General features: G+C 62.0%; 3 protein-coding genes across 7 annotated transcripts; all 3 read left to right on the top strand.

The window, feature by feature from the left end:
• Window positions 1-5,712: 5,712 nt before the first annotated feature.
• On the top strand, window positions 5,713-8,054 carry MFSD5 (major facilitator superfamily domain containing 5). Of its 2 annotated transcripts, none has more exons than XM_054806979.1 (2): window positions 5,713-5,781; window positions 6,445-8,054. In XM_054806979.1, the coding sequence occupies exon 2, from the start codon at window positions 6,497-6,499 to the stop codon at window positions 7,859-7,861; it is 1,365 nt and encodes a 454-aa protein (XP_054662954.1). In that variant the 5' UTR covers window positions 5,713-5,781; window positions 6,445-6,496; the 3' UTR covers window positions 7,862-8,054. The 2 variants fall into 2 exon arrangements, with proteins under 2 accessions (XP_054662954.1, XP_054662953.1); XM_054806978.1 differs by having other exon boundaries at window positions 5,739-5,838.
• Window positions 8,055-8,175: 121 nt separating this feature from the next.
• Window positions 8,176-21,493, top strand: ESPL1 (extra spindle pole bodies like 1, separase). Of its 3 annotated transcripts, none has more exons than XM_054806927.1 (31): window positions 8,176-9,723; window positions 10,204-10,314; window positions 10,425-11,528; window positions 11,726-11,830; window positions 11,999-12,122; window positions 12,282-12,418; window positions 12,657-12,850; window positions 13,003-13,245; window positions 13,462-13,606; window positions 13,810-13,954; window positions 14,049-14,188; window positions 14,283-14,417; window positions 14,507-14,626; window positions 14,793-14,964; window positions 15,170-15,298; window positions 15,412-15,568; window positions 15,866-15,975; window positions 16,101-17,230; window positions 17,308-17,668; window positions 17,792-17,938; window positions 18,792-19,005; window positions 19,143-19,327; window positions 19,454-19,581; window positions 19,656-19,778; window positions 19,874-20,029; window positions 20,107-20,277; window positions 20,356-20,460; window positions 20,545-20,660; window positions 20,745-20,828; window positions 20,923-21,087; window positions 21,199-21,493. In XM_054806927.1, exons 2-31 carry the CDS (start codon window positions 10,234-10,236, stop codon window positions 21,398-21,400), a joined length of 6,528 nt encoding a protein of 2,175 aa, XP_054662902.1. In that variant the 5' UTR covers window positions 8,176-9,723; window positions 10,204-10,233; the 3' UTR covers window positions 21,401-21,493. The 3 variants fall into 3 exon arrangements, with proteins under 3 accessions (XP_054662902.1, XP_054662904.1, XP_054662903.1); XM_054806929.1 differs by having other exon boundaries at window positions 21,016-21,087; window positions 21,199-21,487; XM_054806928.1 differs by lacking the exon at window positions 8,176-9,723 and adding an exon at window positions 9,744-9,754 and having other exon boundaries at window positions 21,199-21,487.
• A 450-nt stretch (window positions 21,494-21,943) lies between these two features.
• PFDN5 (prefoldin subunit 5) lies at window positions 21,944-23,842 on the top strand. Of its 2 annotated transcripts, none has more exons than XM_054807000.1 (6): window positions 21,944-22,041; window positions 22,543-22,645; window positions 22,962-22,993; window positions 23,169-23,243; window positions 23,313-23,454; window positions 23,539-23,842. In XM_054807000.1, the coding sequence occupies exons 1-6, from the start codon at window positions 21,970-21,972 to the stop codon at window positions 23,616-23,618; spliced, it is 504 nt and encodes a 167-aa protein (XP_054662975.1). In that variant the 5' UTR covers window positions 21,944-21,969; the 3' UTR covers window positions 23,619-23,842. The 2 variants fall into 2 exon arrangements, with proteins under 2 accessions (XP_054662975.1, XP_054662976.1); XM_054807001.1 differs by having other exon boundaries at window positions 21,954-22,041; window positions 23,349-23,454.
• Window positions 23,843-24,119: the final 277 nt, after the last annotated feature.

The following is a 24,119-nucleotide window of genomic DNA, read 5'->3' as shown; positions in this document are numbered from 1 at the left end:
GTGTGCTCCAGTCCCTTCACCAGCTTCGTTGCCCTTCTCTGGACACACTCCAGCACCTCAATGTCCTTCTTCTACTGAGGGGCCCAAAACTGAACACAGTATTCGAGGTGCAGCCTCACCAGAGCCAAGTACAGGGGCACGATCATGTCCCTACTCCTGCTGGCCACGCTATTCCTGATACAAGCCAGGATGCTGTTGGCCGCCTTGGACACCTGGGCACACTGCTGGCTCATGTTCAGGTGGCTGTCAACCAGCGTCCCCAGGTCCTTTTCTGCCTGGCAGCTTTCTTGCCACTCTTCCCCAAGACTGTAGCATTGCCTGTGGGTGTTGTGACTGAAGGGCAGGACCCAGCACTGAGCCTTGTTGAACCTCATAAAGTTGGCCTTGGCCTATTGATCCAGCCTGTCCAGATCCCTCTGCAGAGCCTTCCTACCCTCGAGCAGATCGACACTCCCGCCCAATTTGGTGTCATCTGCAAAGTGACTGAGGGCGCACTCGATCCCCTTGTCCAGATCATTGATAAAGATGTTAAACAAGACTGGCCCCAAGACCGAGCCCTGGGGAACGCTGCTTGTGACCAGCCACCAACTGGATTTAACTCTGTTCACCACAACTCTCTGGGCTCGGCCTTCCAGCCGGTGTTTCACCTAGTGAAGAATGCACCTGTCCAAGCCATGAGCTGCCAGGTTCTCTAGGAGAATGCTGTGGGAGACGGTGTCAAAGGCCTTACTAAAGTCCAGGTAGATAACATCCACAGCCTTTCCCTCATCCACTAACGGGTCACCTGGTCATAGAAGGAGATGGGGTTGGTCAAGCAGGACCTGCCTTTCATGAACCTAAATTCAGAGCTCAAGTCCCTCAGGCCTCTGCGGTGGTTCTTGGCTCTTTCTCCTAATATTAGGACTGATCTGAGGAAGACTGCAGTTCTGTGAAATAGTTATTAATATCATACAAAGCTTGGATGGAAGTCAAAAATAACAGCAAATGAGAAAACTACTAACTGCACAGCCAAATAGGAAGTACAGGCAAGACTTGGTATTAGGAAAGATAAATGGTGGGAAGGAAAAGCAAAAGAGCTGCAGTGAGATGCAGAGAGGAAAAATACAAATAGCTTTGGAGATAGCTTGAAAACTGTCCTTGGCTCCAGAACAGTTATGTTACATCAAATAATGCTGATTGAATTCTCTGAGCCGATTGAAAGAAAATCCTGGTTTATTGGCCCAAGCGTTTCCACAGTTTGGAAAAAACACCTGCCTGTCACAAAGTTCCTCTGCTGCCTGCTTGGGAACGGAGAGGGCTTGCACCAGCTTGGTGTACTCTAAACCCCCTCCATGCCTTGGAAATGAATCCGCTTTTCTTCCTCTCGAGTCTCTTCCTTTCCCCACAGCAGTCTGCTGCTGTTACTGGGCAAGACGGTACATCTCAGCCCTGGTTTCATCTTCCTTTGTGGTAGCCATTACGTTTGTGATCATCTACGAGTAGAGATGTGGCGTGGTCTGTAGGAATAAATAATCTTTATAAGACCAAATGAACTGGTTAGGAAATGCAGACAGGCCAGCAGGTTGAGAGTCCTTTATCAAACAGGAAAAGGAAGAACAAAAATCCAGAGTCTTAGCTTGATTCTTCTTGGACACGATAAAGGGGCTCTGAACCCCCAAAGTGGTCTGCAACATGAAGCAGGAAAGACAGAGCCTGGAAATGCTGTTGGCCTGAAAACAGTGCCTGCGGGGTGAGGTCATTTCAAGGAGCTCCGTCTGAGTGGCAAAGACCAGAACTAAAAATACATTGAGGTGTGGCGGCAGGATTTCCCTGACAAAGTTTGAGTCCTGGCTGAATATTTAAATTGTTAATTGCATCTATACTTCCTCGTTGGCATTGGAGTACAGATGAGGCTTCTATGAGTAAGAAAATGGCGAGCTAAAGAATAGAATTAAATAAAAATAGAATTAAATCTGACCAAGGACCTCAAGGGCAACAAGAAAAGTTTCTGTAGGTATGTCAGTGATAAAAAGATGATGACTAGGGAAAATGTGAATCCTCTCTGGAAGGAAACAGGAGACCTGGTTACCCAGGATATGGAGAAGGCTGAGGTACTCAATGACTTTTTTGCCTCAGTCTTCACCAGCAAGGGCTCTAGCCACACTGCCCAGGTGACAGAAGACAAAGGCAGGGACTGGGAGAATGAAGAACCGCCCACTGTAGGAGAAGATCAAGTTTGAGACCGTCTAAGGAACCTGAAGGTACACAAGTCCATGGGACCTGATGAGTTGCATCCGCGGGTCCTGAGGGAACTGGCAGATGAAGTTGCTAAGCCATGATCCATCTGCCACTATCATATTTGAGAAGTCATGGCAGTCTGGTGAGGTTCCAACTGACTGGAAAAGGGGAAACATAACCCCCATTTTTAAAAAGGGAAAAAAGGAAGATCCAGGGAGCTATAGACCAGTCAGTCTCACCTCCATGCCCGGCAAGATCAAGGAGCAGATCCTCCTGAAAACTATGCTCAGGCACATGGAAAATAAGGGGCTGATTGGTGACAGCCAACATGGCTTCACTAAGGGCAAATCGTGCCTGACAAATTTGGTGGCCTTCTACGATGGGGTTACAGCATTGGTGGATAAGGGAAGGGCAACGATGTCATCTTCCTGGAATTGTGCAATGCATTTGATGCTGTCCTGCACGATATCCTTGTCTCTAAATCAGAGACACACGGATTTGATGGATGGACCACTTGGTGGCTAAGGAATTGGCTGGATGATTGCACTAAAAGTTGCCATCAACGGCTCGATGTCCAAGCACAGACCAGCAATGAGTGGTGTTCCTCAGGGAACCAGTTCCACTGGGACCGGCACTGTTTAACTTCTTCATTGGCAACATGGACAGTGGGATCGAGTGCACCCTCAGCAAGTTTGCTGACCACACCAAGCTGTGTGGTGTGGTCGATGCTCTGACGGGAAGGGATGCTATCCAGAGGGACCTGGACAGGCTTGAGAAGAGGGCCTGTGTACATCGCATGGAGTTCCACAAGGGCAAGGGCAAGGCCCTGCACGCGGGTCGGGGCAATCCCGAGCACAGCTCCAGGCTGGGCAGAGAATGGATGGAGAGCAGCCCTGAGGAGAAGGACTTGGGGGTGTTGGGGGCGAGAAGCTCAACGTGACCCAGCAATGTGCGCCGGCAGCCCAGAAAGCCACCGGTGTCCTGGGCCGTGTGTCCAGCAGCGTGACCAGCAGGTCGAGGGGGGGATTCTGCCCCTCTGCTCCGCTCTGCTGAGACCCCCCTGCAGTGCTGTGTGCAGCTCGGGGGTCCCCAGGACAAGAAGGACCTCATCCTTCCTCCATGGGCTGCAGGGGGACAGCCTGCCTCACCATGGTCTTCTCCACGGGCTGCAGGGGGATCTCTGCTGCCACCCCTTTTTTTTTTTCCTTCCTAAACACGTTACCCCAGAGGCACTACCACCATCACTGATGGGCTCGGCCTTGGCCAGCAGCGGGTCCGTCTTGGAGCCATCTGGCATTGGCTCTGTCGGACATGGGGGAAGGTTCTAGTAACTCCTGGCAGAAGCCCCCCCCTCGTAGCCCCCCGGTACCAAAACCTTGCCATTGAAACCCAAACCACCACCTAACAGTCCGACCTGCGCCTTAGGTCTGTCTCACTGTCTACCTGAGTCTGGCCTCAAACCTGAAACGCCCAGCGAATGCTCCCAGATGAAAGATGTCACCCCCCCCCATGGGGTGTCCTGCGTGGGGCCAGTCACACCACGGGAGGGGGTGGCAGGATGCAGAGGGTAGCAGAGCGGCTCCAGCCCCCACACCCATGGGTGCTGCCACGTGTGCTGACACCCCCCCCCCAGCCCAGCTCAGCGGCTTTGGACAGTAAATCCTCTGGGCATGCGGGGGGGGGGCGGGCGGGGGCGGCACTGCCATGGGGCTGGGCTGGCCGGGATCCCGGCCCCATCGCTGCTGGGGGCCCCTTGGCCCCATGGCCTGTGCTGCCTGCTGCTGCCCCCCTGCCTGCCCCCCTGCCTGCTGCCCCCCCTGCTGCCCCCCTGCCTGCTGTCCCCTCTGCTGCCCCCTTGCCTGTCACCCCCAGTGTCATCCCCCCTGCTGCCCCCCGCCCAGCTGGCCCCAGTGTCACCCCCCACCCTGCTGCCCCCCACCCTATCACCCCCTGTGCCACCCCCGCTCCTCCCCCCCACCCAGCTGCCCCCAGTGTCACCCCCCACCCTGCTGCCCCCCACCATGTCACCCCCCACCCTGTCATCTTCAGTGTCACTCCCCCTGCTGCCCCTCCCTCCACTGCGCCCAGTGTCACTCCCCACCCTGCTGCCCCCCACCCTGCTGCTCCCTTCCCTCACCCTGCTGTCCCCCCTCCCGGTGCTGCCCCCCCCCCGTTGCCCCCCTGCCTGCCGCCCCCGATTGAGCATCAAGTGAAGGGGTGCCCGGCGTTCCCCCCCCCCCCCAGGAACCCCCTGGGCCAGGGCCCAGCGGCTGCGGTGAGTATGGGGGTGCCCCCCCCCGCAAGATAGGGAAACTGAGGCACAGACAGGGCTGACACCCCCCCCAAATGCCGAACTCCCGGCCCTGCGTTGTGCAAGGGTGAGGGGGCGTTTGCACGGGGCTGGGGTATTTGCATGGCGTGGGGGGGTATTTGCACACGAGGGGGTGTTTGCACGGGGGTCGGGCATTTGCACCATGCCTGGGGTATGGGGGGGTATCGGCACAGAAATTGGGGGGGGGGGGGAATATTTGCACGGGGCCGTCGGTGCCACGCCGCAGCGTGGGTGTGCAGTGGTGCAGGGGGCTGTTGCACGGGGACAGCCGTGTGCACAGGGGGGGTGCGTGCACAGGGCAGCGTCTGGCGCCACGTGGCTTTGCCCTCACGTGCTGGCGTGCCAGTGTGTGCGGGGGGGTGTGGGGGTGCTGCCTCCTGTGACCCCCCCCCGACACTAATCCCCTGCAAGGGCAGCGGCTCAGCGCCGACACGGCCGGACGGCACCGGTGCGTTTGCCGTGCGAGGCAGCGCAGGGCTGTGCCAGGGCGTGCAGTGCAGCCGTGCGGGGCCGGGCCGGGCCGAGCCGGGCCGTGCCGGGAACTGCGGCCACACGCTGCACCGGCCGGGCCGTGCTGCGCAGCACCGGGCATCCCCGCCCCGCCGGGCACTGCCATGGGCCGAGCCGAGTCCTGCCGAGCCGTTGCGAGTCTGATCGGGCGCTAGCGAGCGGTGCCGAGCGGAAACGAACTCTGCCGAGCGCCGCCGTGCGCTGCCGAGCGGTCCCGAAGGCTGCCCGAGCTTTTCCGAAGGGTGCCGAGCGGCTCCGAAGGGTGCCGAGCGGCTGGGTAAAGGGCTGGCAGTGCGGCCGGGCCCAGAGTTGTGGGGAAGGGAGTTGCTGCGGTGTTGGGCACAAGCGGCGGTCCCCGGGGCTCAGTACCGGGGCCAGTTCTCTTTAATCTCGTTATCTGTCCGGACGAGGGGATCTGTCCAACTTAAACCATTCTGTCATTCTATAGACACTGCACAGCACCGGTATGGCTCTCTATAGGTGCCACTGACCTGTAGGCACCCCACAGCCCCCCTGTGGGGGGCCCTATAGGCACCTCCATCCCCCTGACGCCCTATAGACACCCTATAGACACCTCATAGACACCCCACAGCCCCCCCCCCCGGTTGGTGGTAAAGGTGACAGGGGAAAGTCACACGGGGGAGGCGGGGCGAGCGTGTGGCCCGTGGCACGTGACGCGGGCCAAGATGGCGGCGGCCGGGCTCAGGCGGAAGCGGAAGTGGGTGCGTGGAGGTGTCGGCGCGCGCGGCTGCTTCCTCCTCGCCCCCGCTGAGGGGCAGGTGGGGACGGGGGGGTTGGGGGGGGTCTGGGGCCTGTAGGGACCGTATGGGGACGGGGGGGGGGCTGTGGGGGGTGTGTGAGGCCTGTAGGGACCGTATGGGGACGGGGGAACTGGGGGGGGGCTGTGTGGGGCCTGTAGGGACGGTATGGGGATGGGGGGGGCCCAGGGCTGTGGGGTCCCCGAGAGGGGCCTGGGCCTGTGGGGCCTGGAGGGGGGGCTGTGGGGGCTGTGCCGTGGGGCTGTATGGGGCAGGGCCTGGGGGACGTATAGGGCAAGAATGGGGGGTACTGCGGGGGGGGGGGGGGATATGGGGCAAGGCCGGGGGATGTATAGGGAGGGGTTGGGGGCACGCAGGGGATGTATAGGGGCTGTGGGCGATGTACAGGGGCCATGGGGGTTGTTCCAAGGGGCCTGAGGTGGGTGGGGGGAGCTGCTGGGTGGAGAGGGGGCTGCCTGGGGCAGGAGGGTGACCGGGGGGTGTCAGTGGGGCTGACAAAGCCAGAGGCGCATTTTGGGGTGAGCTGGGGCAGGGGGGGACACCACCCCCCCAGAGCCCCCATCCAAACCACAGACCTGCCTCACCTGATTCCTTCCCTCCCCCCAGGACCTCCGCAGCCCCTCCAAGCCCTGGCGATGCCGATGATCCCCCCTCCGCCATGCTTCTCGCCTCCTACTCTGCCTGCGCCCTCCTCCTGGCCGCCTGCCTGGCATTGGAGCTGGCATCCTGTCGCTCCCGTCCCCCCGCAGCCCCCCACCACGCCAACCCGGCCTTCCGACGCTTCCAGCGCGGTTACTACCGCGTCTACCTCCCGGCACTGGCCGCTGACTGGCTGCAGGGACCCTACCTCTACAAACTCTACCAGCACTACCATTTCCTGGAGGGACAAATCGCCATCCTCTACGTTTGCGGCTTCGCCTCCAGCGTCCTTTTTGGGTTGGTTTCTTCTTCTTTAGTAGATCGATTGGGTCGGAAAAAATCTTGCGTTCTTTTTTCTTTGACCTATTCGATTTGTTGTTTGGTTAAACTCTCCCGGGATTACCTGGTGCTGGTGGTGGGGAGGGTTTTAGGAGGGTTGTCCACGGCGTTGCTCTTCTCCGCCTTTGAGGCATGGTACGTCCACGAACACGTGGAGCGGTACGATTTTCCAACCGAGTGGATCGCTGTCACCTTCTCCCGGGCGGCTTTTTGGAACAATGTGATCGCCGTGGGGGCCGGGGGGACGGCCGATTTCTTCGCCGAGTGGTTGGGGTTGGGCCCGGTGGCTCCGTTCATGGTCTCCATCCCCCTCTTGGTGCTGTCGGGGGTTTTCGCTGTCAAAAATTGGGATGAAAACTACGGGAAGAAACGAACTTTCTCCAAAACCTGCGGCGACGGTTTGAAGTGCCTCCTCTCCGACCATCGCGTCCTTCTCCTGGGGACCATCCAGGCGTTGTTTGAAAGCGTCATCTACATCTTCATCTTCCTCTGGACCCCCGTCCTGGATCCCCACGGCGCTCCTTTGGGCATCGTCTTCTCCAGTTTCATGGCCGCCAGCATGTTGGGCTCCTCGCTTTACCGCCTGGCCGTCTCCAAGCGTTACCACCTCCAGCCCGTCCACCTCCTCTCCCTCGCCGTCCTCCTCGTCTTCTTCTCCCTCTTCATGCTCACCTTCTCCACCAACCCCGGCCAGGAGAGCCCCGCCGAGTCCTTCCTCGCCTTCCTCCTCATCGAACTCTCCTGCGGGCTTTACTTTCCAGCTATGGGTTTCCTCCGACGGAAAGTTGTTCCGGAAAAGGATCGTTTAGGGGTAATGAACTGGTTTCGTCTCCCTCTGAACTTACTGGCGTGTCTGGGTTTACTGGTTCTCCACGACAGCGACCGTCAGACGGGCACCAGGAGCATGTTTGGCATCTGCGCGGCCGTGGCACTCCTGGCGCTGTTGGCCGTCGGTCGCCTCTTCGCCCTCAGCCGTCACGACGCCGAGCTCCGCTTGCCCGCGCCGCCAGGACAGGCCGACGCCGACGCCACCCCCGAGCTGTGACGGGGTCCCGCGACCAGTTGTCACGTGTGTGTGTCCCCCCCGCCGCCTCGAGGGGACGTGGGGACGCCCCGACCCGCTGCTCCAGGGTGAGTCAGTCCCCTCGGGGGGGGGGCAGGGGGGGCGGAAGCACGTGGGGAAGCATATTCTCTCTTTTTTTTTAATAAAAACCCCAAAATAAAGGTGTTTCTGCAGATCCCTCTGCCCCCCCACCCCAGTTTTTTGGGGGAAGTTGCTCCAGATCTGCCCCCGTGCCCAGCACGGGGGGCAGCGCGTGTACAACTTGCACGCTGGAACCTTGCTGTCCCGAGCAGCGGCGTGCAGTGCCACGCTTGTACAATCATTCCCAGTGCACAGCAGGGTTCTGCGCACACCAGCGTTCGTGTTGCACAATTGTCCTTGGTGCACGGGAGGCAGTTTCTGCCTGCACCGGGGTTTCTGGGTTTCTGTTGCACCAACATATGGCCATCCTGCTCTACACGGAGCCATGTCCCAGCAACTCGTTGCACACCGATCTGCAAACACCCCCTTGCACGCTTCCCCACATGTCAGCGCTGTGTTGGGCAGTGATCCTGGCACCTCACTGCACGCTAGCAACTTCATTGCACACCGGTCCATGCACACCTGGGGTGTGTCCTTGCACATCCACTCCCCATCGCACAGGCATCCTTGCACACCCGCTCCCCGTCGCACAGACGTTCCTGCGCACCAGCCCCCTTTTGCACAGGGGTCCCACCACATCCCGTGCCTGTTACGTGAGGGTCCTTGCACACCCATGCCCGTCTCACGAGGGCCCTTGCACACCCATCACAGGGGGAGGTCCTTGCACCCTGGAAATGGTCAGGGTCAGGTTGGGCTCACAGCAACCTGGCTGTGGTGAGGATGGCCCTGCTCGTGTTGGAACCAGATGACCTTTAAGGTCCTCGTGATTTCGTGAACCGTTCCCTTCTCCGTGCCGCTCCCGTCTGCCAGATTCGGGGAATTTCGGTGTTTGCAGCATTAGTTTTATCAGGTTTGGGCTTGGGCTTCAGCTCCCGCAGCTGCCAGCACTGAACCAGCCTCTAGAGAGAACATAATTAGTCAAACTTCGCCTGTAGCATGCACGCGGGTTCTTGCACGCCCACGCCTGTTGCAGGGAGGGTCCTCGTGCACCGTGGGAGCTGCGTGGGAACCGGAGGTGGCCTTGAGGCGGCTCAGCAGCAGCCAAAACACCCCAGCCGTATCGGACGCTGGCTGTTTTGCTCCAGAACCCAAGGCTGCTGCCAAGAAAAATAACTCTGTGCTGGCCAGAGCAGTGCAGGGGGGTCTTGCACAACCACCACGATCGCACGAGGGTCCCTGCACAGCTGGTCCCATCGCACGAGGGTCCCTGTGCAGCTGCCCCTCATCACACAGGGGTCCCTGCACAATCGCTGTCATTGCACGGAGGTACCCCTCACACGCACACACCCCGTTCCACGGGGTCCCTGCACACCAACCCAATTGCACAAAGCTCCTCGTGTGCTGGTCCCCCATTGCACGGGGGTCTTTGCACACTGACCCCCCATTGCACAAGGCTCCCCGTGCACCCGCCCCCTATCGCACGGGGGTCCCTGCGCGATCGACAGCATTGCACGGGGATCCTTGCACAATCACCACCATTGCACGGAGGTCCTTGCACAATCGCCGCCTTTGCACGGGGGTCCCTGCACAGCCGCCCCCGCTGCACCAGGCCCGGTGCGCATGCGCGCACGCCCCCGACCGAGGACTACAACTCCCGGCGTGCCCCGCGCGGACGGACCGGTGGAGCCGCGCGCTGATTGGCTGCGGAGGATATTTGAACGGGGCGCGCGGCGGGGCCTGCACCCAGGGGGCAGCGGAGCGGCGTGAGTGTGGGGGGGCCGCGGGCACGGGGGGGTGAGGAGTGGGGCTGGGAGCCTTGCGGGGGGCTGAGGGCCCTATCGGGGCCGGAGAATGGGGCTGGGGACACTATGGGGGCCAGGGAGTGAGGCTGGGAGGGGCTGAGGGCCTTATAGGGGCCGGGGAGTGGGACTGGGGGGGCTGGGGGCACTATGGGGGCCGGGGAGTGGGACTGGGAGGGGGCTGTGAGTCCTGTAGGGGCTGGGGAGTGGGGCTGGGGGGGGCTGGGGGCGCTAGTGGGACCAGGGAGTGGGGCTGGGGGGGGCTGTGAGTCCTATGGGAGCCGGGGAGTGGGGCTGGGGGTCCTGGGAGGACTGGAGAGGGGGGCTGGAGAATGGTGGGAGGGGTGAGCACTGGGGGGGCTGGGAATTGTCTGCAAGCACTGGGGGGGGCTGTGAGCACGGAGAGGACTGTGGGGGTCCCACACCTTTCCCTGCCCACCCCAGCCTGCCCGAGTCCCCAGCCTGGTGTCAGGTATGAAGCACCTCAAAGGAGCTGATTTTGCCACCCGGATGGACAGCGGGGAGGGCATGGATGAGCAGCTCACCGAACTGTGGGTGAGCTGGGGACCGGGGGGCTCTGCTGCTGGCTGGGGGGGGGGGGGGGGATCCCACCCCCTGAGAGCCCTGGGCTGGGTGCTGGGGTCTGACACCCCTTACCCCCCCAGGAATGCCTCTCCTGCAGCCAGGGAGATGCCTCCGACACCAGCCAGGCCTCCCGGCTGCGGAAAAGCCAGGTCTGCGACCGAGTCCTGCGGATTTGCGTCGAGCGGATGGCCGAACCTGGGGGCTCCCCGGCACACGCTGCCAGCCTGGTGGCTGTGGCCGAGGCGGCGTGCCAGGGCTACCTAACCGCCGTGCTGCAGCCTGCTCCCCTCTACCTGGAGAAGATCCTCTACCACCTGCTGAGGAACACGGCCGGCCGGGGGAGCGGCCATGCCTGCTGGAGGGTGGCCGATCTCCTCCGTGCCCGGCTTCTGACCTACCGCCCCGGCCAGGTGCCCTCCAAGGACTTCACGGCCATCGCCTACAGCAGCTTCAGCGTGCTCTGGAGAGGAGCGGACGCCCTGGCCGAGCCCGATCAGCCCCAGGAGGAGGGTAGAGCCGTCCTCTCAGTCCGTCTGCGAGCCCTGCGCTTCCTCTTGCTGCTGGAGGAGGACGGGACGGCCTTGCTGCCGCTGCAGCCCCCCTTCTTCACCTCCCAGACGGCGCAGCAGGCAGCTGCCGCCGCTGCCTTGTATGAAGCCCAGCGGACGCAGCCCTCGACTTTCCTCAGCCAACAGCTCGGGGACTGTTTGCTTGCAGCTCTGCAAAAGGAGGCGACGGAGCCGCCCACCCTCCAGCAATCCCTCTGCTTCTTCGAGCTCACCCAGGAGCAGTGCCGGCACCTCTGCAAGAGCGGCTGGCACAGGAAAGCTGAGGCGGCGATAAAGGACGCGAGGGGCTTCCTGGGGGTCATGGCCAGCTCTGCGAAATCTTTTAGTGACCCCTTGTCTCTCCTGGAGGCCGGGGTTCAGCTGAGCCGGGTGCTGGCCGAGAGCAGTGGCTCAGCGGGGCCACCCTTATCCCAGGCTGCGGCAGCTCTTGACGCAGTGGCGGAAGCCTCGGAGCCATTTCTCAGGGTGCTGGCTGAGACCTGCCAGTTCATCGTCTCCTTCCTTGGCGAGTATGCGAAGAGGAGCAAGCAGCAGTCCTTTGGCCGGGAGGACACGCTCAGCCTTTGTGTCTTCACCGAGGGGCACTGCCGTGTCCTCCGCCAGCTGCTGGAGAGGGTGAGGCTGGGGCTGGGAGTGGGGCGAGCACATAACATGGTTGATCTGAGCCCCTGTTTGGAACCCTGCTTCGGGCTCGATGCTCCCCTTAGTCGCTCAGCAGAGTGTCCCTCTCTGGTGTCCCCATCCTGAGCAGGAGCGCCCGGTGCTGCCCGGGCCCCACAAATGCCACTTTTATCCTTCACTCCCCTCTGCAGATTCCTCCTGACGGTGTCAAACAGAAGCTCATGGTGAAGCAGCTGCTTTACCGCAACTTCCAGCTCTTTGCCAGCGTGACGTACGAGGCCTTCCAGTGCTCCCAGGTACTGCCGGAGGGGATGGTCCCCAGCACTGGGGGTGTGGTGAGACCCTGGGTGGCTTCTGTCTTTGGAGGTGGCACGTTGGTGGCGTTAGAAGGGGCTGCTCAAGCTGCTCCTGGGCTATTAGGCCCTGGTGGCCTCTTGCAAGCCACCGTCTCCCTCTCCTCACAGCCACTGCCGGGCTGGCCAGGTCTGAAGCGGCTGACGATGGGCTGCGAGAGGAGCGTGGCGTGGATGCTGGAGGCGTTGGAGGGGCTCCCTGAGAGTGAGCGAGCCAAGTACCTCGACATCACCGGTCAGTGCTGCAGCGGCACTGGGGTGGCACCGAACCTGGCTCCTCGGCTCTGTTTGCTGTCACCAGGGCTGAGGGGTGACAGTCCCTGGCTGGCTGAGGGAGAAGAGGGGTCGTTCTCTCTCCATCATGTCTTTAATGTTTGGGTTTCGCTTGCTGCAGTGTCGTGCACATTCAAGCTGGCTTACATCTTCTACAGCCAGAACCTTCACGAGGAGGCCAGCTCCGTCTGCAAGCTCCTCTGCAAGAGGCTGCAGACAGCAGATGCCTACGCGTGTCCAGAGATTCCCCCGGAGAGGGTAAGCGCTTGTCTGGGGCTTCTGGCAGACACGGGGCTGAACCAAACAGTCTGATCCTGGTGCCAGGTGAGAAAAGGACAGGATAGGACCAGCTTTTTCTCCTGGAACAGCCCCAGTTCCCTGCTCTGAGGTCTTCCCTTTGCTCTGGCCAGGAATGGGGTTGTGGGTATGGCACATGGGAAGCAGGGAGTTTGCTCCCACAGGGCGTTAAAGCCGGTTCTCTGTGCTCTCCCCACAGCTGCACAAATGCTTCAGGCTGCAGGTAGAAAGCTACCGCAAGCTGGGGCAGCTGGAGAGAGCCCTGGCATGCGTGGTGCAGTGGTTGGCAGCGCTGCGGGGCCGTATCGGGGAGCTGCTGGCAGAGCCCGTCTCCCTCTGGGTCAGAGTCAAAACGGATGCTGCGAAACAGGGGGCTGAGGAGTTACGGTTACGGTAAGACCTGGCAGGCTCCCCGGTGGGGGGGGGTAGATATCTTGAGAGCTGCGGTTCCCAAGATGGTAAAATGACGATGTTTCTTCCTGCGAGATGTGCCTGGCTCCGCTGTGCTCTGCGCAGAGCCCCCCTGCAGCTCCTCTTTCCCCCAGAACCCTGAAGGATGGCTTGGAGGGGCACAGCCTGGACACAGAGACCTTGATCACTGTCCTCTTTGCGGAGTTGAAGGCCTACAAGACTGTCCGAGCTGACACGGGGCAGGAACGCTACAACGTCCTCTGCGATCTGCTAGAAATCTGCTCGGAGGAGAGCGGCCGCCTGCACGAGCGAGCCATCTGCTTGACGGAGCTGGCCCAGGTCTTGTGCTACCACAGCTATGCCCAGCAGACAGACTGGTGAGTGCACGCCAGCGTGCCGGGATCGCTCCCTGTGTCCTTGAAACTCCCCAAGGAGCATTTGAGGGCCCTCAGGGGGGAGTTTTAAGGATCTGGAGTGTTATTGCTCTGGCAGTTTGCTCTGGTTGGGGTTCTGGGGTGTATCTGTCCCTCCCCTTAAAACACTCCAGGGGTTTTGGGGGGCGGAAGGCTGTTTCTAATCCCGTTCTCCAGCAGCTCCTCCCTGGACTCAGTCCGTGAAGCCTTACGGCTGCTGGAGTTGGTACCCAGGAGCGCCCAGAACCAGGACCGGCTTCTCGACAGCCAGGCGCAGGCTCTGCTCTGGCTCTACATCTGCACCCTGGAGTCCAAGCTGGAGAAGGTGGGTGGGGGTGGCAGAGGGGAGAAGCTGTGGGATGTTGAAACAGGTCCCCGTCTAGAAATGCCATGAGGCTCCGTGCCCACCTCAGCCTTGCTGGCAGCACTCTGCACTGGGACCACCAAGAGCCGCCCAGACCCCGCTGGAAAACCCCGTGGTGTCTCTTAACATGTGTCGATGCTGCCTTTCCCCCTCCCCTGCTGCAGAGCATAGAGAGGGACCAGAGAACCAAAGCTCAGGGGCTAAAGAACCTGGATGACTTTGAGCCCAATGACCTCAACTACGAAGGCAGGCTGCTGGAGGACAGGTTCCTGTTTGACGGCATCTCCTTCAACCTGGCAACAGACACCGGTGAGGACGTTGGTGGGTTTGGGCCCTTGGTGAAGCTCTGTGGCAGCGCCTGGTTTCAGGATCGGGGTGTCTCAGACCTGTGGTGTGCCCTCAGCTCTGTCCAAAAACCTGGATGACGCCTTTGCCTTGTGGAAGCAGCTCCTGGCAACGCCAGGCGTCCCGGCCGTGCGCAGCCTCGAGCAGACTGTAGCCTCCCTTCACCTCCTGGCAGTTCTGTACAAGCTGATGGCCAAGGTAACGTGGCCAGCGGGACGGCAGCCTCCCTGGGCACGCAGAATCCCTCTGAGGTGGTCTCTGAGTGTAACCAGGGGGGTTTTCCTGCCCCCAGCCCCTGCAAGCCATGGAGAGCTACCTCCTGGTCAGAGCCCTGTGCGGCACGCTCGGGGACAGCCTGGGCATGGCCGGCGCCCTGTGCCAGGTCACCAAGCTGCTCTTCCAGCTGGAGTGTCCCAGCTACGCCCAGGTGAGTCTGGCAGGGAGGGAAGGGGCCGTGGGACGAGCTCGGCTGATCCCCGAGACCGCAGCCTCTCACGCTGGTGCGTTGGTTTCCAGCTTTTCCTGGAGGAGACAGAGTCCTGCCTGCAGAAAGCAGACAGCAGCGATGATTCCTACCTGCTGCTGCAGCAAACCTGCCTCCTGCTCCGCAGCCAGCTGTGCTGTGTCAACCACCGGGTAAGGCTCCTAAAAAAAACCCCTTTTCTGCTTCAAGAGTGGTGTCAGAGGGCAAGAGGAGACTGCAGCGGCTCTGCCTGGTTATCTCAATGCCTCTCACTAGGGACCTTGGGCGTGGAGACACCCTGGATGACAAATGGTGACGCTTTTTTTTCTCTCTCTGCAGATTGAAGAGGGTCTCACTCTGTTGCTGGAGGTGCTCCAAAACCCGGCTCTGCAAAAAATCACAAAGGTTTGGTACCTGCTGCGAGCCCATGTCCTTCAGCTGGTGGCCTTCTACCTGAGCCTCCCCCCTGCCCGCCTCTCGCTGAAGCTCCGGCAGCAGATCTTTGTGCAAGGTGAGCATCCGGGGGATGTTTAAAACCCTCCCGGTGAGCACCAGGCTGACAGGTCATGGACAAAGCTCTGTGCAAATGTTTCACCTCTGGGTTTCTCCAAACCAGCCTCATTTGGGGTGAGGAGAAGGAATCTGGGGGAGTTGCTCTGTGCTGGGACCGGAGAGGGTGTTGGTTGGTGCTGATACCCACGACTGCCCTCACACAGGGTGGAAAACGCCTGAGACGGCTCTCGCCGAAGCCCAGAAACTTTTCCGCAGCATCATCCTCCTCCTGATGGGCAGCGACATGCTGGGCTGTCAGACAACGGCATCCGATGTCCAATTTGTAGATTATGGTGAGCCAGTTGTTTGCATGAACCAACACCCAACTGCTCTGGAAAGAGTTGGGTTTCCTCGCCTGCCTCTCCGGGAGGAACAGCTCTGGTCACCTTCCTGTCCTCCCTCGCAGGGGACAACCTGCTGCTGAAGTGGCAAGTGCTGGCCGACATGTTGGCCTGCTCGGAGCAGCTCGTGGCTCTCCTCAGCAGGTTGGAGGTGGTTTGTAAAGCCAAAGCCTTCTGCTTGGAGGCCGTCAAGCTGGCCGTGAAACTACAAGCCATCCGGTGGTGAGTTGAGGAGGAAGGGGGAATGCAGCCTGGTTAGGGGATGAGCAGCCTGGTTAGGGGATGATTTTGGTGTCCCTTGGTGGGGACTGGCCACCGGTGAGAGGGTTTGGTATCTTCTCGACCTGGTCTGGAGCAAGCAGCTGCTTTGGGGTGTGTTGTCCCAGGAATTCAGCTTGCCAGGTCAGATGTGAGCTTTGTTCCTCACTGCCTGCCTCCCTCCCTCCTGCGTGGCCCTGGGGATGGAGCGATGGCTGTTATGGGGGGGGGGCTCTGAGGGCTGTTTCTCCCCCCCCCAAGGTGTACCTCCTTCCTGGTGCTTAAGGCACAGCTGGAGCTGCAGCAGAGCGAGCTGGAGCTGAGCCACTTTGACCTGCAGAAGGCTCTCTTCCTCCTGGAGTCCGACACCGGTGAGTCCCCTCCCCGGGCTCGGTGGAGGACAGCAGAGGGGGTGAGGTGAATGCCAAGCCCAGGCAGTGCCAGGGATGACCCCTCTTGTGCCTGCTTTTGAAATAACCCTTCCCTCCACCCGCAGAGTTTAAAGCCAGCAAGCAGCAGAAAGGGCAGACGAAGATCCTGCCCAAGAAGGGCAAACTCGAGGGCAAGAAGCCACGGGAACCCATCTCTGAGCCCCCCGGGGAAGAGGAGGATTTCCTGAAGGGACCCGCGCTGGAGTTTGTGGCCACGGTGAGTGGGCCGGAGAAGGCAGATGCTCTCACAGCCTCACCGGAGCTGAAGCCCAAGAGGAGGAAGAGACTGGCCTTCATCACCCACCCGGCAGCCTGCCCGTGCTGTCTCTGCTCCGACCTGGCTCTCTCGGCTCTCTGCCTGCGCTGGCTCCTCTCCTGCGCCCAGGGCGAGCTGGCAGCAGGCAGCACGGCTGAGGGGCTAGGTCTGATCCACGCCACGCTGCCACGCTGCACTGCCGTGGCCGCCCGCTTTGCCGCCGTGCTGCGAGACAAGCTGTGGGGCGGCTCCGTTGACCGGGATCTGCCTGTGCTGGACCTGCTGGCCGATCTGGTGGCCACCGGCTACACCACATTAGCCCTTGAGAGCCTGGCCAGCCCCCAGCTAGCAGAGGAGCTGCAGGAGGAGCTGGAGACTGGGTTAACCTTCCTAGCATCATGCAGACCCCACCTGCCCAGCCTGGAGATCTCCAGGGCCAACCTGCTGCTCACCAAAGCCATGGCCACCATTTGCCGCCTGGCTTCCAAGCACAACAACTCTGTGGATGGCGTCTTTGCTGGCTCTTGGACCTTACAGCTGCCCACGTTGCCTCCATCGGAGCCTGAAGTGGTGGCCGTGCCTCGGACCCTCAAAATGAACAAGGTTCAACCCCAAAGGCACAAAACCAAGACAGTCGTGGCCCCTGCTGTGCCCAAGCCCAGAGCGAAGAAGAGCCAGAGAGCAAAACCCCCGGCTGTGCCGAACACCGACGATGTCTTTTCTCTGGGTGACTCGGACAGCGAGGTGCCCCCCATCATCATCCGGCCGGTGACAGTGCCCTGCACCCCGCACCAGAAGGCCTGTCTCCCCGCCAAGGCGCGTGCAGCCCCCGGCTCCAGGACTCCCTTCACCATCTTCAGCGAACCCTCCCCACCAGACGGCAAATCCCGGCTCCTGCGAGCACCCAAAGTCTTGGGGAAAGTTAAGTCTCGCCTAAAGGTGAGCGGGGATGGAGGTGAGGGGCAGCCCAGTGCGCCTGACACCAGCCCCAACGCCCCCCTGTCCCTCCCCTTTAGGTGACATTCAGCGATGACAGCGACACGGAGGATCCCGAAGCGGGGCTGACCACTGCAGCTACCACCCGCAAGACATCCTGTGCCCGGAAAGTTCCGCCCCCCAAATCCACGAGGTCCCAGGCGAACTCGCTGGGGGGCAGCGGCCAGAGCAGCAGTGCCCGACCCCGGAGAGGGCGGCCAGGTCCCCGCCGAGCCGGGGCTGTGGAGGAGAAGAGGGAACGGGCGACCCGCAGGACTCCTGGCAAGAGAACGGAGGAGGATCGGGAGCTTCTGAGGGCTATTGAGGAAGAGAAGGTGGAGGAAGAACTCGAGATCAGCTTCGAGGTCTTGCGGGTGTCTGAGGAAGAGGAGGGAGCTCTAGGTGAGCTGGGCTACCCCAGGGATTTGAGGGAGGGTCTTGTCCTCACCCCTAAGTGGTTGTGTGGGGCTGTCCCCACTGCTGCCGCCAGTCCTGGGGACCAGGCGCCTCTGTCCCTCCCTGCAGGCAGGAGACGACTGCCTGGGCGCAGGCAGGAGGGCGCAGGCAGCAAGCACGAGGTCGGCGAGGATGTCCTGGCAGCGCAGTGGCCGGGCAGCAGGGACCCCCCGCACCCAGAGCAGACCCTCTCCTCTGCCCTGCCAGCAGCTGGTGGTGAGCGCCCGGCACGGTGTGGGTGGGGAGGTTTTGGTGCTGGGGGGCTTTGGGGGGGAGGAAAGCTAAAGCTGAGCCTGTTGGTGTAATCGGTGGCACCTCTGCAAAAACGTATTTAAAATGGGTGAAAACCGCTGTATTGGGCAGAGGGCAAAACAGCTGAGGAGGAGGAGGGGCTGCTCCTGGTGCCTTTCGTCGAAAAACCCAAAATTGTGGCGGTGGCAGCAGCCATGGAGCCATGCATTGATGGACCGGCTCCACCTCTCTCCCAGTGTCGCTGCCTGCAACTGGAGAGAGGAAAAAATAACTTGTGTTCCCCTCGGGAGCCGCTTACAACCATAACCCACCTTTCGTCCTCGTGGAGGTGGCTGCGGTACGGGGTGTGTGCCTTTCTGCCCTTGGTGACACCTCTGGCGTAGACTGTCATCCACGTCACCCAGAGCCTCGGACCTGTTGTACAGGGGCACGTGGGAGGGCGAGGAGGGGGTTCCCCTGCCGCCCCGAGCGCGGACTTGCCTTCGTTCACATCTTTCCTTTAAGCTGGTGCCTTCAGCCTGGCTGGAGGAGGATACAGGATCCCCTCGATCCCGGGTTTTGTCTGGTGGCTGTCCCTGTGTCTGTCTCGGGGAGGACAGAGCATGGCTCCATAAGTCTTATCTCTTTCTCCTCAACCTTCCTGGTCACGCCGCACGCAGCCGTCCCTCACCACTGAAAGCACTGGGAGCCCGTGGCCATGCTGGGGACGCCACGTCTGTCCCCTCCGCTCCCTGCTCCACCTCCTCTCGCTTGGAGCGTTGCCCGAGGGCTCGTGGCTGATCCTGCCCCGGGGGTTTTGCTGCTTTGTCCCTTCCAGATGTTTCCTCACTGGACACGGTCCTTGAGCTCCTGAAAGATGCTTTCAACTGCATCAGCCACTGCCCTCCCAGCGCGCTCTACAGCCAGCTCTGCCAGCTCCTGGCTCTGGCCACGGGGAACCAGGATCCCCTCTCCACCGCGTACCTGCTCTCCGAGTCGGTCTCCGTCACCACTCGCCATCAGCTGCTCAGTGTCATCCACAGAAAGATTCAGTGAGTCCCTGGGTCTTCCCTCCTTTCCTCCCTGGAGCATCACAGAGAAGGAAGGGGCTCACCCAGCACCACCAGAGTCCCAGCCAAGCTCGTTTTGGGGTGATTATATCCCCCCTTGACAACCTTTCTCTCCACAGCAAAGAGAAGAAGTCGGCAGGTGATGTGGCCGAGCAGCTCCGCGGGCTCTCCTTGCAGGAGGGGAGCGCTGCCCAGCGCTGCCACCACCTCACCGAGCTCCAGAGACTCTTCGTGTTCAGCTCCGCAGGGCTGGGGTCTGGGGAGCAGGATGGCTTCCGGACGCAGCTGCAGCAGATCCCCAGCGGTAAGAGCTTGATGTGAGCACAGAGACCGGGACAGCTCATCGCCCAGAAGGGTGCTGAGAGACGGATGGTGCCCTTGGGGCTGTCCTTAAGGTCTAGGTGTGAGATTTTTTTTTTTTTTTTTGTAGGGGTGACAGTGTGTGTGTTGACCCTTGCCAGCATCCAGCCTGGCTTCGTGGGGGACACGCTGCTTCTGACGCGGTTGGAGAAGGACACCGCTCCCGTGAACATCCGCATCCCCACGGCGCTCGATAAGGTGAGGGCAGGGACGGGAGAGGGGGCAGCCCAGCCGTGTTCGGGGCTTGGATCACAGCTCGCTCCCTCCTCCAGGCCCCGTTGCGCTCAGTGCTGAGCGACTTCGATGCCATCCAGAAAGAGCAGAAGGAAGCCAACAGTTGTACAGACAAACAAAACTGGTGGCTGCGCCGCTCCGAGCTGGACCGCAGGATGAAGGTGAGGGAGAACCACCCTGTACCCCGATGTGGGACACATTTTGGAGAGGGTTGGGGGGTCCGGACCCCCCTCAGTGACTCTCTGACCTCTTGCAGAGCCTCATCGAGACCCTGGAGACGCAGGTGCTGGGCTGCTGGAGGGGGACCCTGATCCCCACCGGCCCCGAGCCCGCTCTGGCAGAGGAAGCTGCCAACTTGCACCCGCAGCTCCGCCAGTGCGGCTGGAGGGACTCGGATCCCACCCTGCTCAAGGTGCCCGGGCTGGGGCAGGATTTTGGGGTGCTGAGCCCCCTGCTTTGCCGAGGCTCACCCCTTCCTTCTCCCCACAGGTGGTGCTGAACGCCGCTCCCCTCCTGACCCCCCACGATGTGCAAGCCCTGGCCTTCTGCCTCTGCCCCGTGCAGCCCCGCAAGGCTCAGCTCCTCTTGCAGGAAGCGGTGGAGAAGGGGAAAGCCTGCGCCAAGCAGACCGGCGGCTCCCTTGTCCTGGTTCTGGATAAGGTGAGACCCCTGCTCCTGCTTCACCTCCACCTGGTTTTGCTGCCCCTCCCGCTCACACCTTCCTCCTCTTCCTCGCAGCACCTGCAGAAGCTGCCCTGGGAGAGCATGGCGTGCCTGAAGGCTGTGCCCGTAACCAGGCTCCCTTCCCTGCGCTTCCTGCTCAGCTACTCCCTGGGACAGGAGGTGAGAGGATGGGGGAGACCTGGGGTTTGGAGAACCCCCCAAACCTTGTGCTGGGACCCACTCGTCTCTTTCCCCCCCCTCCAGCAGCGGGCAGGGTCTGTGCTGAGCCGCGGCGTGAACCCCAGCAGCACCTTCTACGTCCTCAACCCCCACAGCAACCTCCTGGGCACCGAGGAACGATTTCGGGGCTGGTTTGAGAGGTGGGTGGAGATCTCAGGGGGCATCTGTGGGGTTGGGGGGGCCTGGTCTGTGCCCCCCCACCCCTTCTCACCACTCTCTTGCAGCGAACCCGGCTGGAGGGGGGTGACAGGAACCGTCCCCAGCCCGCAGCAGATGCAGGCAGCCCTCCTGGAGCACGACCTCTACATGTGAGTGTCACCAGGGCTGCTTGGGGACACCTGGGGGGGATCGGGGGATACGAGGGCAGCCGGGGCTCACCCAGGGCGGGGGTCTTCTTCCCAGCTACGCGGGGCACGGAGCAGGCGCCCGTTTGCTGGACGGCCAGACCATCTCCCGCCTGAATTGCCGTGCCGTCGCCTTGCTCTTTGGCTGCAGCAGCGCCGCGCTCGCTGTCCGTGGCAGCCTGGAGGGCTCCGGCATCGTCCTCAAGTACATCATGGCTGGCTGGTGAGTTATGGGGGGGGGGGTCTTGTCTTTTTGAGGTGGGGGGAAGCTTCACAGCCATGGGGCTGGGGTTTTTTGGGGTGGGAGCGGATTTAATGCCCTCCTCCCTTCCAGCCCCTTTGTCCTGGGGAACCTGTGGGACGTGACGGACCGGGACATCGACCGCTACGCCCAGGCGCTGCTGCAGGGCTGGCTGAGGGGGGGCTCGGGTGCCCCACTCCTCTCCTACGTCGCCCAGGCACGCCAAGCCCCCAAACTCAAGTACCTCATCGGGGCGGCCCCCGTCGTCTACGGGCTGCCGGTCTGCCTGCAGTGAGGGCTGGGGGGCTGCGTGTGGCTGTGTTTGCGACTGCTTGAGTTTATTTTAACAAAACTGTTTTTATTCGCGGGTCCTGCAACAATAAAGCTGCTGCCTTTAGACCTGCCCCCCACTTTCATGGCTCCTGCCCCCCCCTTGTCCTTTGTCCCTAAGGCTGGACCCCCCCAGGGGAAGGTCCCTGAGGCTCGTGCCCTCCTGTTCTGCTGCTGGAGGTGACCCAGAGCCCCCAGCCTTTGCTGCTGCCTTTCCCCCCCGCATCCATTGGGTTTTGGGGTTTGGGGGGACCCCAGGAGTCCTGGGAAGGGGAGGGGCTGCTTGCTCAGGGCTCTGCCCTCATGGCTTTAGCTTGTGCCTGTCGGGGGGCACCTTGGATGCCCCTTCCATGGGGGAGAAACCCTTTTCCCCGGGGGGGGGGGGGGGGGCCTTATTGGGGCCCTGTGGGAGAGCTGCCCCCCGATTTTTGGAGGCTGCTGGGCCCCCTCCGATGCTCCGCCGGCCGCCAGGGGGCGCGGTTCGGCGGAGCAGCGAGAGGCGCGGGCGGTGCCAGAGCGCCGCGACCGGCCAAGATGGCGCAGACGGTGAACGTGGGGGAGCTGACGCTGCCGCAGCTGGAGCTGCTCAAGGGGCAGCTCGACCAGGTGGGGCCGGGCCGGGGGGGGGGATGCCCGGGGCAGGGGCTGCCCGTCCGGGGCTGTGCGGGACCGGGCTGGGCTGTGGGGATGATGTGTGGGGCCTGACAGGGATGGGAGGGGATGTACTGGGCCAGACTGGGCTGTGGAGGCTGGGAGGGAGGTACTGGGCCAGACTGGGCTGTGGAGGGATTGGGGGGAGGTACTGGGCCAGACTGGGCTGTGGAGGGATTGGGGGGAGGTACTGGGCCAGACTGGGCTGTGGAGGGATTGGGGGGAGGTACTGGGCCAGACTGCAACCTGGGGAACACCAGGGAGGGAACTGGGCAGCCGAGGCGGGAGGGAGAGGAGGCTGGAGCTGACCGGGTGAGGTGCCCCAGCCCTGTGTCACCATGTGATGGTGGCTTGGGGACACCCCTGGGTGCTGGGTGTGGGGCTGCGGGCCCCCCCTCCTTGCTCCCAGGGCTGTCCCCAGCCCCCTCCCTGCTGACGGGCCCTGCCCCTGGCCAGGAGGTGGAGTTCCTCTCGTCCTCCATCGCCCAGCTCAAGGTGGTGCAGACCAAGTACGTGGAAGCCAAGGATTGCCTCAACGTGCTCAACAAGAGCAATGAAGGTGAGGGGGATCCCCCCCATCGTGGGGGGGCCATGTCAAGCCCCCCGAGGTCAGTACCCTCCTTGCTGGCCCTGGCTGCTCCCCAGAATCACTCCTCCCTCCCCAGGGGGACACGTACCAAGCCTGCTCTGAGCAGACCACCCAGAGCTCCCATTCAGTTCTTTCAGGCCAGGCTCGGGCACCTTGCGCCCCCCAGGGAGACTGCGGGGGGGCACAGGGGGCTGCTGGAGGCTCCAGACGTTACAACACCCTGCCCAGATGTTGAGGTGCAGCCCCGTGGGCTCCCCTCACCCCCCTCCGCTTGTTTTTTTCACAGGGAAGGACCTGCTGGTGCCGCTCACCAGCTCCGTATCCTTTCCTGCTCCCCGAGCTGGCTCCTCTCGGGGTTTTTTTGTGCCAAACCAGCACCGCCAGCATCACATGGTGGTGCCGGTACCTGGCACAGCCGAGTTCTGTCCCCGGCTTTCCTGCCAGAGCTGTGTAACCCTCCTGGTTCCCCGCTTTCCCTGACACCCCTTCCCAGATGTACGTCCCCGGGAAGCTCTTGGACGTCGAGCGCGTCCTGATTGACGTCGGAACCGGCTACTATGTGGAGAAGGTGAGGGGCACATTTGAGGGGCGGCTCCGTGCCTTCCCTGGGGAACTGCACCCCATGTTTGTGCCACAGAACCCCCTCTTCCCCGCTTTGTCTCCCTTCTCTCAGACAGCAGACGACGCCCGAGACTTTTTCAAGCGAAAAATCGACTTTCTGACCAAGCAGATGGAGAAAATCCAGCCGGCACTGCAGGAGAAACACGCCATGAAGCAGGGTAAGCACCCAGCTCCTTCCCTGCTTTTGGGGGGCCCCCCCAGCAGCTCCCCACTCACTCCCCAGCCCCCTTCTCTCCCTGCAGCCGTCATGGAAATGATGAGCCAGAAGATCCAGCAGCTCACGGCCCTGGGAGCTGCGCAGGGTGCGACCACTAAGGCGTAGCCTTCGGCCTCGTGGGCCGCCCTCCTCGCCATCGCCACCGGGACGGGAGCGGAGGCCGGATGGAGCCGTGGGGCGTAGTGCAGCCCCCCCACCCCATCCCGGCTCTCGTCGTCTCAGTTCTCTGACAATTCTTGGCCTCCCGCGGTGCCTGGCAGCACCAGCCCCCCCCTTTTGTAGGCAGCACCTCGCTGCTGCAGCACGGAATAAAGAAGAGACTTCTTGAAGTGGGGTGCTCTTGGGGGACGGGGGGGGGGCTCTGCCGGGTCCATGGCCACGCGATTGGGGGCAGCTTTATCCCAGGAATCCCCCCGCTCCCAGGAATCCCCCTGCTCCCTCCATCTCCAGCCTCTCTGCCCCCGCCAACACCCCCGCGGGGTTTTGTACCCCTGCCCCGAGACAAATGAATCCACGTTCCCCACACAGAAGAACTTTATTCCCGGCCGAGTCCCCGTCCAGCCACACTCCACTCCCCCTACGCGTGTCCCCCTCCCTCCCCCCCCC

This window comes from Grus americana, chromosome 31 (genome assembly GCF_028858705.1).
Source record: "Grus americana isolate bGruAme1 chromosome 31, bGruAme1.mat, whole genome shotgun sequence".
NCBI lineage: Eukaryota > Metazoa > Chordata > Aves > Gruiformes > Gruidae > Grus > Grus americana.
Note: the sequence above shows the minus strand (reverse complement) of the source record. Positions and strands in the feature narration are given on the sequence as shown.